Raw genomic sequence first — 12,031 nt, 5'->3', positions numbered from 1 at the left:
AGAAACCACACTTCCTGAAGATGGAGTCCTGCTGCGTGCTGGTGTCACAAGGAGGGCTTCCAGCACCATCCAGGGAAGTAACTTTCTCTTCAAACTGTGTAACTCTTTCTTGTGAAGCAGACTGTTGTTTCCACACTTCTCCCTCAGACTCAGTACATGTCACAGAAAACACCTCAGCCACACTGTTTTTGTGTATTCCTGTCTGGGTTGACTGACAAACGCCCTCTTCTGAAGACTTTTCAAACACATCATCAGTGCTGCCAGCTTTAGTGTGCGACATACTCAGATCTGCTGAATTGTTGTCTGCAAGTTCTTTTCCAGCAGGGCACTGAAGTTTAACTAAAGTTGCATCACCAAAGCCTTCATCCAGTTGTTCTTGGTGCTCACCTGCATCTTCTGAATCCCTGGCCTCCTTTGGTTCTGCCTCTGAACTCTGACTGTTTCTCCCTGTATCCTCACTGGTTGTGAGAGAACTAGGCACCGACTTCTCTGATGACATCTGAGAGCCAAAGGTGCAAGACTCATCATCTGCACCCAAGGCACAAGATTCTGAACTGATTCCACTATCTTCCACCTGACATTCATGCACATCATCAATGATGCAGGTGTCATTTGTATCTGTATAGGTGTAGATCTCCTTGTTACATCTGCTGCAGAGGGAGGGATAGTATTTTTGGGTGACAACTGCCTCTTTGGAGACCTTTTTGTGACGACTGGGAGAAGGTAGGGTGCGGTGGGTACGCTCAACTTTCTGAACCAGTGCCATGCTGTGACTATCTCCGCTTGCGACCATCAACACCCGGCGACCAATCAAAGATTCGATCCTTCGTGGCACTGGGGCATGATGCAGATCTTCAAGTCCCAACTGCTCACCACATCCCCAAGCCCAAACTTCATCTTCTACAGACAGTGCCAATGTGTGTGTAGCACCACATGCCACGTTTTCTATTGCCACTGGTAACTCTGGTTTTGGAACTCCATGCTCACAAAAGCCATCTTGGATTGTGACTTTTACCTCTGTAGGAGTCAAAACTTTGTCTAGTGATCCTGTGCCACACTGACCATCTGCAGAGTCCCCCCAACAGAAGACTTTGCCTGTGGAACAAACTGCAGCACTGTGACTGCGACCAGCCGATACTGCTACAACAGTGTGTTCTGCAACACATAAAATATAATTGCAATTTCTTTTAATGATCTGTGTTAGGCTGCATTTTGTCTAAACTATTTTTGCTTTATATTATTACTTGCTGTTTGACGAGTGGGTGACTGGCTGATATCATTGTTTGTTTTCTGATGAGTGGATGAGTAACTGGTTTGTTATCATTATTAGTTCTTTTTAGTAGATGAGTGACTGTGACATGTATGTGGCTTCTAATACTGACAATTTCTGGAAGTGTACAATTTCCACAATCAATAATGAGTCAATAAAGTATTATCCCTGTCACTGTCCTATCCACTGGATTTTTAAATCATTTTTTTAAAATCTTGCCTTAATATAAAAAACATGTAGTGTCCAAGAAGGAAAAATTGTATCCAGTTAACAGCTTTCAAAAGATACTTTCTCAATATTCATCAATATATTTTGACTTATCTAATTCAATTCGTTATTGCATGAGCTGTTACAAAATCATATAAATGATCATGTCCTTAAACCCTTCAAACAGAATAAGACTTTCACTTTCACTTTGATGGATGAAAAACCATCAGGATCTTTATGAATTTTGTTGCAGTATGTCCTGAATCGTAGGTCCAAAATGTACCTTTCAAGTTGATGACCATTCTGGGTTCAGCTTGAGCAATGCCCAGATATTCTTTGCCAAGTCCTAGTTGACCATGAGCATTGTGACCCCGTCCAAACACAAGCCCTTCTTTAGTCAGGAATAGAACATGTCCACCACCTGCTGAGATGCTTCGAATTTCATATGGAGCAAGAATGCTATAAGCATGAAGACTAATGTCTCCGCTGAATCCCTTCCATGCATACACAGTAGACGGTGGTGCTGATGGTGAGAGGGGGCCTGGTTCTGGTGAAGAAAGTGTTAAAGGTGATTGTGGTGGTGATAAAGTTGCATGGCTTGGCAAAGACTCAGGTGATGATGGCTGTTGCAGTTGCATCCTATCCTGTGAGGAAGAGCTGAAAAATAGATAATAATGCAGAATTCTGCCTCCAATTAAAAAATATCTTGGAAACAAAAGGATGATTGCTGCAAGGTATAGGTTAAATATACTAATTAAAAACAGGAATCAAATTCAGCTGTGAAGAAAACCTAAAAAAGAAAAATCATAACTATTTTTCTAATGACCCCTCATTAGCCTTTCCTATACAGTAGTGTGCAGCTCATTAATACTCCATTCTCTTTATACGATTAATGTAGAAGAGGAACAGTGTTGTATACCAGTAAATTGAAAGATTGGCACCCATTCTGTTGACTCAACTGTTAACCACTTGAGTTATATATAATAATATATGTTGCATGACGATGATAGAGAAATTTAACAAATAGTATGCTTTGCATTAAAACATACCTCTTGTCTAGTACGCACACAAACTAATTGTTGCATGTGATATGTTATTCATTTTTATAAATCATTTAAAGTGAAAGATACTATCAGTGATGGTATCACATAACAAGCAGCTATGCTGTGGTACTGAGTTTGATTACAATTTTTAGATTGTTATTGACACAAATTTTGAAAACATTCAGTTTACCTTGTCTTTAATGAACAACATATACTGCATGGTATGAAGTGGTGTGTGCTACTTGTAATTTCCATTTATGAAAGCACTCCCAAAGTCTGGGCCATTGTAACTATTGAGGTTCAGTTAGCTTCTACACCTGCAACCCCCACTTATAATGTTTGACAATGGTGATATTGGATTCACCCAAAATTGCACATTGGTTGTGCTGACACTTCTTTATTACCATGTCAGGCAGGTGACAAGTGCTAGGTGCACTATGTAGGCAGATCTTGAATAATCTTGCCCAGTTTTTGTTACTCAGAGGTTGGCATTATAAGTAACAATAAAGAAACAAACCTCTTCTCTGTTATTACTCCCTTTGGTTGTCAACCAGTTACCCTCCATGTAAAACGTGAATTTATATTTTATTTATTGACTAATAATTTAGAAAATATAAAGCAAGAAACTATTATATATATATCATTGAAACTGAATTGATAAGTATTTTTATACACTTAACACAGAAATATCCTAGATGTACAACAGCTTTGGGCGTAAACCAACGATGACTGCTACACTTGCAGCAGTTTTGAAGCGAGTTTGCATCCCTCCTGAGTCATAAACGTTTTTAAAAATGTCTCAGTTGAATCCATTTCATTTCTGATTAATATTTTCGCTTTCATTCTTTCCATCACATCTCCGCCCAGCCACGGTCTTTTTAAAAAAAAATCTCATCACAAGCTGCTGTCATGAACCTGCGATACTGGTTTTGCTACAGAAAGATATGAGCACGGAGCTACATATATGTAACTCCATGATGTGAGTTTTAGAGTAAATTCATCGATTTTGTTAGAAAGAACTGTATTTGACAGACTGGGAGCTGGCAGGTCTCTTTACTCCAACAACGATCTCCAAAGCACGCGCCATGAAACCCGTTGCTAGGCAGCTAATAAACAAACAAGTGTTCAAGAGCTTTTGTTAAAATAGGAGTACGTGCAATGATCAAACATCAGTGTCAACGCACCCCTCTGCTCCTCTTTTTTTTTTTTTTGCCTTCATTCACGCAGCCAGGCCATTGTATGAATCAAAAATACGATGAAGTCCATCGCCACTACAGACTTGGGGTCCACCTAATGCCCCGTTTCCCACCCGCTTTAGAGTTTTTGAGTGAGAGGTGCTAGCACGATATCTGCTGTAGCAATAATACTTAAAAATATCACGCCAAATACTAAAGGATGCACACAATTCCTGTATATACCAAGCACCTTGTGTCTGGCTGTCACGGGAATGGCTAATCCATTAGAAAGTAACACAAAGACTCTATATTATATAGAGTCCTTCGTAACACTTCACTGAACTATGGCAACAAAGGTGGAATAAATGCAACGACTACATCGGTTCGGTGATGAAACGTATAACAAAAATATATTTTAAAAAAAGAACACTTATGCACCCGGATGCACACTATGTCCCTAGGCGCTAGATCCCTTGTGCGACTCGGCCAGCTAAAACGATTACGCAAATTAGGTCCGAGACATGGAGCATAGCTGTGGCTCTACAGAGCGAGACTGGCTGACATCGTCAAAACAAAATCTGGTCAGCCCAGAAAGTCGAACTTGCCCTCCGTGAAAAAGAAGGAAACGAGGAGCGTAGTTCCTTGGTTTTGCGCTGAAAGAAGGTACATGGTGCTAGGCGCTAACTGGATAGCTTGTGACTATTTTAACAGACTACTTCGCGTTAGGTGTTTGCACTTAGCAACACATTGCATGTGGACCCAGGTGTTTTGTTTAAAGCTCGTTCTCACATAAATTGGGCGTACACATCAGCTTCAATCAAGCATTACTGCCGCTTTTCAAATTGTCCACCTTATACACACACGCGCGCGCGCACACACACATAAACTATAACCGCGCCACTGCAGTACGCTCAAAGTGCTCGAGCTTTATTGTATCACAGGTATGGGTGTGGATCACCTCACGACAGCATGCATAGCGCGCGAAGTAGGTCCTTTCAGCCATGAAAACCACGAGCAAGCAGGTGGCGCGCTATTTCCTCGAATGAAGGTGCGCGCTCTCTTATGCAGTAGTCGCAGTCGTAGCAACAATGAAGCGCAGCGTTGAATTTTTGCATGCAGATGACGATGATGGTGACAGCGGTTGTTGTTAAGCGCTGTGGCAGCAGCAACGGCGATGGCCATATCACGGCGTGACGGCGACACCAACTTCCTGGACACGCTAATTGTTGAATACCAGGGACCGAAGGCAAGCATACGATTACACATTTCCTGTTTTTGTGTGTAAGATTTTTGTTTGTTTTTTTTTTACTGGCATAAATACACGTGCGTTATTTTAAAGTAGTACTATTCTCATTTTTCCCAATCAACTCATCTGTGAATATGTGCAGTACATTTATGGACAAGTCCTTGGAGGATGGCTGAAGATTTGGTCATTTCTCAGCTTCAAATATGTTAACGTATATAACGATATAAAATCAGTATATAATGTTTATTTTACTTACACATAGTTTAAAGATACTAACGCACGCGTACGTACGTACGCATGCACGCACGCAGAAACAGCGTGAAGTAAAATGCATTACGATGCGGACAGCAACGACGACGACAGATGAGGCATGCAATTCAGTGACGTGGTCACCGTCATCATTACAGTAATGAACGTGTAATCTTTGTATAGTACAGCACATTATATACTACAGAACTTATTCATTATTGAAAGAATGCGGCAGACAATGAGAGAGAGAGAAAAAAATTAATGTAATGCATAGGCATGAGAGAAGTATCACAGCACTCCCAAATGGCTGCAAACGTGAGTTCGACCGTTACGCGGGCTGGTCTAATTTTGAAACTCTGAGAATCTTCCCCTTCCATTACCTGTTTATAAATATTTTTTTTATAAAATCTGTAATGAACCTCTGCTTCTTACGAAAATGTACCTGTGTATATTATTATCTGTCGTCTTTCTAACGCTATAATAGTTAGTGCCCAAAACTGTACCACCTTACAAAATTACTGTAGGTTTTGGAGTCAACCGTGCATAGATTAATCAATAGCAGAAGCCTTAATTTGCCGTGTTTTAACCGGCAGAACTTGTTTCACCACTTCCTGTGTGCGCACTGAGCCCACTGTACCACAACCCCGCCTTCTAACTATAGCCTCTGTGTTAATGTCATGTTTTGAGTTTGTAGTGCCGTACTGAAGTAGCAGTAGTAATAACTATTTGTACAGAACATTTACCCTATGTTCTGGGAAACAAGAGATAATCACCAAAGGCAAAGCATAAAGCCTTACACTTCATTTTTTGGCGATATAACTGTGTTCATGCGGCGCGCAAGAGAAATGATTAAAGAAATATAACCGGTTCACTCATTATTCTAAAATCCAGTGCATAATCATAAAAGTAAACTATTTATACTCCCCCATACCCATCGATTTGAAAATAACTCCGATCAACAAACATGCCCGGTGTGGGTCGCAAAAGAATACTAAAGCAGTTTACTTCTGTTGCAAATTCTTAGTATCAGAATCTCAACAATTCCTCCACCACACACACACACTTCCATCTCACAATACCACGAACTTGTATTACTGGACTGCTGGCAGACGATTCTTTTCCAGTTAACTACTAAAACGAGACACGAGACTACAAAGCTTCCGGTTTAGTCACATTCTTTGTTTAGGCTCGCCGAGACTAAAGCGGAGAACTTCGCAAGAGACTAAGCGCTGGTCTCAGCAGACAACAATCCACCTATACACGTCCATGGTAATACCGAATCATACAGCCACTGGCTTCGACTAACCCTCACAAAGCATCAGTACTAAACCTTAGCATTGCTATGCCCTGCTTAACACGCTCACCTCCTTTTGGCATGGAAGTTTAAGATCAGTTTCCTGGGTGGCAGGTAGTCTAAGCAGCTTGGGTAGCCATCCGTTCACCATGAAGCCGAGTCCGCAGCGAGGCGCACCCGGTACCTTACACACGACTTGGACCAGGGCGTCCGACTCTTCCCAAGCTTCTCATCCCTCCGAGTTCTATGTCTTCGCGGACGCCCGTTCTTCGCCGCCGCCAGTAACCGGCGGTGACCGCTCTCGTAGACTGTTTAGCATGGAGGCTGGCACCAGGCAGCGTAACCGACGCAATGTTCTTCTGCACGGTACCACTCGATCCCTGCCAGAGCACCACCACCAAGGCGGACATCACGCCGTACCGGGAAAGCGCATCCACTCTGCCCACGACTATCATCACCTTACCGCTCCACGCCGCTTTCATTCCGCCGGTGCCACCTTGACTCGGGTAGCGGCAGCGACTGCGGAGCACAAGGGGAACTCGTTGTCGTTCTTTGACATCGAGATGGACAAGTCACCATTCTACCAGTACAGACCCGGCGAAGAGATCTCTGGGGCCGTGCACATTGACGTGCGGCGCGCGGTCGAAATCCGCTTTGTCGATCTGCTCATCGTGGGAGAAGGGACAGTAGTCGTGGTGGGGGACAAAGCAAGGCCTGGCCTCTAGCCAAGCAGGAGGTCTACCTCAGCAAGAAAACCTTTCTCATCGGCACCGACGATCCTAGATGGAGCTCTGTTCTAACTCCGGGTCACTACCTCTCGAGGTTTCGCTTCCGCCTACCGAAAGACCTGCCGTCGTCCATCATGCACGATGACCTATCGAGTGGATTCGCTCTCAACATCAGTTACTGCATCAAGGTCAGTTTTTTTTTTTTTTCTTCTCTCAGATTTGCTAGCGCCTGTCTCAAGACTATGTACATGCAGTTCATTGCTTAAGTCGTGCAATAATGAAAAGAACTGGAAAGATTAAAAAAAAGATTTCAGCTACTTCGTTCGAAAGTCTAGTCTCCTCTATTTACTGCGCGTGTACATGAATTGTTAGTATACGAAGCAATTATTACTGCTGCCTTGAACAAACATGTGAACAAACTTGTCAGCGATTTTTAAAAGTTTCTTAAAATACATCTTCTATGTGAAAACTTTTATTAAAAACATTTTGAAGTGCAATCTGCCATTAAAAATTTATCTTTCTCCTAATGGAAGAAACTCGCTGAGGGTGGAGGAGGGAATTGGTGTTTAACGCCGAGCCAGCAACTAAGGCTATATCACGGCAAGGCAGCCAGTCCTGTAAACAGATGCCACACGCAGAAAGAACAGCGTGCCCACGACGCGAGCTGAACCCAGGACAGCCAGCGTTCATCGTATTAGTGACACCTCACTACACCTTAAATATCTAACACTAAACACAGGCAGTGACCCTTTCCCCTCCAATTATTTTGCACAACTTCCATCCGACTCTCAACGTGGACCCAAAGTTTTTGGTCAGTCTCTTCATCAATGCTCCCCATAAAACCACGGACGTATAATCCTCAATACAGACGCAGCGCTGCAGCCTTAACCTGTCATCTTTTCTCTACTGCCTGCAGGCCAGGATATGTGACGACGTAGACCCGGCCAGCGCGACCCGCCTAGTGAAGGTGCTGGCGTCCCGCAAACACCCCTTCAGCGTTCTGCGCCACTTCGACCTCAACCTCGTGCCCAACGCCCACGTGCCGGTGTCGCACACGGAGGATGTGGCCATGACATCGTGCGTGCGCCGTAGGATGCTACACGTCTCGCTAGCCCTCGAGCGCGCCGTCTTCCTTGCCGGCGACGACATCAAGCTGCAGCTGTACACGCTGGTTCCGCCACCCCATCGCATCAAAAGCCTCACCTGCCAGTTGCTGCTGCAGCTCCGGCTGGGCCGTCAGGCCGATCCCTGCACCTTCACGCTCTCCAGCATCGAGCACAAGGACCCTCAGGTTAATTATCTCTTCATCTATTTGTTCTTGTCTTTCCTTTTTTTTATATTTGAAGCAGTGTTAGATACACATTAATAATAATAATAAAACAGATAAAGGTGCAGGCATAAGGATTCTCACCTCAGACCCTGGTGAGGGGTGAACTGACATCATTAGTCTCTGAATGCATGCACCCATCTCACAACCATGCCTAATCCCACTTCCATGAATTGACAGCCAACTGAAGATATGTTTACAATACTGGCATTCGGGAAGCAAGCTGCACTGTTGTATTTTTTTTCTCTTTTTTCATAGAGCAAAAAATCGTGAGCTTAAATTTCTGAGGTGTGTACTCAATCAAATTTCTGTTGCCATGATGAAAAATGCTTAAAATTAGCTTGTTTATAATTACCCCCAAGGTTCTAAATGTTTCCCTCTGTCACTTGCCACCAGACGTTCAACAAGGAGAAGGGCATGGCAACCTACAATGTGACAATCCCTACACAGATCAACCTTGTCACATCTTTCCTACACGGATGCACCATGCTTCGGCTCAGCTACTGCTTGGCCATTGAGTTCCGACTGGCCCCGGGCAGCGGGAAACTGTCCCTTATGATCCCCATCGCCATTGGACCGTGTGCTGAGCCCATCTATTCCGACAAGATCTCATCCAGGAAAGCCGTGCCTGTCTTCAACCGCCCCATGCGTTTTCCCTTCTTCTCCCCAACGCAAGGAGAAAGGCAACAACTGCCTGATCAAAGCTCGGGCAGCTCTCGGTCTGTGCTGATTGTGACAAAATATAGCAACAGTTTTTGGACACGGAATTTTATATGTTGCACTGCTGATGCAATCATAGACTAATATTCTGACACACCTATTTGAGAAACTACTACAAAGTCATAAGCAATTAAAATCAAAATTTGTATACATAAAGGCATGACAACAAAAGAGGGGTGAATAGCTATGCAGAGTTCAACTTGCTTTACTTCAAGTCTCAAAAGAAACTATTGATAATAAGGCTAGACCAAAAAACAAAGAAAAAAAAAAAAAAAACAAAGAAAAATAAGCTGACTTAATAAAAGGCACCCAGACTACTTTCTCAGAACTCTGGTGCCTTGGTCTTTAAACCTGGGAGTGATAAGACTAAACGATGCCTTGAAATATCAGAGGTTACAGGGCACCAGGAACAAAGACTGTTTTAGCTAGTGCAAGCCTGCTTAGGTCAGTCTCAAACCTTTCTCTAGGTCCTTCCCCTACAAATCTAATTAGTCAGATGAAACATGGTTTTAAAAGAATGCACAGCACATCACTAAACCCTCTGCTGTCATTAAAGTCCTTTTTCTCGGCTCTTACTATTAAAGATGCAGAAGGAAATTAATAATAATATAAACGCAAAAAAATCTCAAAGCACTACATGAATTAAAACAACGATCTGACAAAGGAAGTGGCCTGTTTCTAGCAAAGTTTTCAGGTACAGAATAAAAGTGACACCCAGACTCCTAGCAGCTCTCAGCAATCAATCAAAAATTGACAACTATATGTTGTTGCTGCCACCACCACCACTACTATCTACTAGTACCACTGCTACAACTACAAATTCCAGCTGCATCAAAAGACTGTCAGAGAAGAGAAAGCTATTTTTGTACTGAGCTGAAGAGATTGCATCTATGCTAATAGCAGTTACTTTCTTCCCAAGATGACTAGCTACACTAACTGTGAACATAATCAACTCTTTTTTTTTTTGAGACCATTTTTATTATTCTGCATTTTCACACTTTTTGTTAAGCACTAGAATTTAATGGAGGGGTAAAGTGCTCTGTAAATTAACTTTGTTACTACACATACTTATACATGCAAAAATATACTCATATTCATAAATCAGCTCCAAATGTATATTAACAGCAGCCTTTTAAAATGATCACACTTTCTACATATGAGACACAGGAGCAGCAAGAAAACTTGTATGATCAATGATCAAGGTGATTGTCTAAACTTTGCGCAATGTTTGTAAATCATAAAGAAATAGAAAAACAACCTCAGAGCATCTCTTAACATAACCACTTGTCTGAAAATGGGGAAATTGTTGCATTCACAAACAATGAAATGAAAGGAAAAAAAAACCCAGAAATAAACAGTGAAAAAAGAAATCAGTTTCTCTTGTTTCCTCTTGTCAATCTACACGGGGTTTTTTTTCATACTTGCACTAGCAAAATGAAGCACCAAAATTTACAACAAAACAAAATACTCAGGTGAGCTTCAACTGATAAATATAAATGGTTAAAGGTAAATTAATTGTATCATCCTGTGATAAGAATGTTTTAGAGCAGTGATGCCCAACCTTTTTCGGCTTCGGGCCATATCCATTTCGGACAGCCGTGTCGCGGGCCACTTCGCCGCAAAAATACAAAAAGGAAAAAAAAATAGATCAGATACCATTTTTTATTAGAAACAAGTTGTACTTACCATTAATTATGTACTAATTAGTGGGATATTTGAAGTTGTTTTCCCGAAACCAACTTCTGAATGTCCGGCTGCATCGTAGAGACACCAAGTCAGAGCACTGAATCGAAATGTTCGTCCATCGAAAAAAAGATTGGGAGACGCCCCTACGTAGGGATAAATACTTCTTCTTCCTTTTTTTTCGTTTTTTTAAGGTCTTCTTTTATTACTAACATGCCGATTTCCTGCACTGTGGGCAGAAAGTTTCGCGGGCCGGATATGGCCCGCGGGACGTAGGTTGTGCATCCCTGTTTTAGAGAATCAAATGATGCACGAAAAGCTATACCAGATGGTTAATACAACTTTCTTCAAGAATAAATACTCAAGTCAACTCAAAATTCTAGTTGGCTTGTGAAAGTCCTTGAATCTGTAAATTCTCTCTCATAGGGAGCCCTATAAAATGACATCGCACACTTTGGTCAGCACTGCAAAAGCATAACCCATTGAATGTACACAAGACTTGGTTCAGTGCCAAGGTGGCTTCTAAACATGAGACCCCTATCACTTTTATTTTTCGTGTAACACTTAATTCTAGACGTTAATTTGTGTTACTAAAGGCGCCTTAAACTTTTGGTAAGAACGCGATATACTTTACAGTCAACATTATCAGTTCATGCAGAAGGCCAGAAATCACGTTTTAAAGTTCGTCAATCACAAACAAGGAAGAAATGCACTGATTCCTTTAAATAATTCCTCGGGGTACGATATGCATCTTTTATTATTCCCCCCCCCCCTTTTTTTTTTTGTCTTGTCGTTAAGTACTTCAATTAAATGTATTTTATATTCCTCGGGTGTACATTTACACAATAATTTATAGCATTCAGTGCGAGAATTACCTAAAACTGGCAGGGCAGGCAGAACACCTACTTACGTTTCAAGCGTCAAGAAGGTCTGGGTTTCTTCTGCACTGTCCATTTTGAAGTATTGAATGTGCCACAAAAATGTTGCTTTACTTTATGTAGATAATGCGACGGTTGTCACTTGTTTACATTTTCACGAAAGCAGCCATGCCTAATAGGAAGTCTCGCTTAATCTCGATTGATTGCGAGG

The 12,031-nt window shown here is 42.1% G+C and overlaps 2 protein-coding genes across 2 annotated transcripts in view; one reads left to right on the top strand and one right to left on the bottom strand.

Moving 5' to 3' along the window:
* The window catches only part of LOC112557000 (alsin-like), a 35,689-nt gene extending 23,672 nt beyond the window's left edge, over positions 1-12,017 (bottom strand). Inside the window, 3 exon segments of the mRNA XM_025226558.1 lie at positions 2-1,155; positions 1,761-2,134; positions 11,853-12,017. Coding sequence (XP_025082343.1) covers positions 2-1,155; positions 1,761-2,134; positions 11,853-11,896 — 1,572 coding nt within the window. The 5' untranslated portion in view covers positions 11,897-12,017.
* Positions 2,160-10,629, top strand: LOC112556992. The gene is given in 5 exon segments (XM_025226545.1): positions 2,160-4,941; positions 6,599-7,177; positions 7,180-7,400; positions 8,129-8,503; positions 8,936-10,629. Coding segments are annotated over 4 exon segments (1,548 nt in total). The 5' UTR covers positions 2,160-4,941; positions 6,599-6,633; the 3' UTR covers positions 9,344-10,629.
* Positions 12,018-12,031: the final 14 nt, after the last annotated feature.

Source organism: Pomacea canaliculata, linkage group LG1 (genome assembly GCF_003073045.1).
Source record: "Pomacea canaliculata isolate SZHN2017 linkage group LG1, ASM307304v1, whole genome shotgun sequence".
NCBI lineage: Eukaryota > Metazoa > Mollusca > Gastropoda > Architaenioglossa > Ampullariidae > Pomacea > Pomacea canaliculata.
This window is presented reverse-complemented; position numbering and strand designations above follow the sequence as displayed.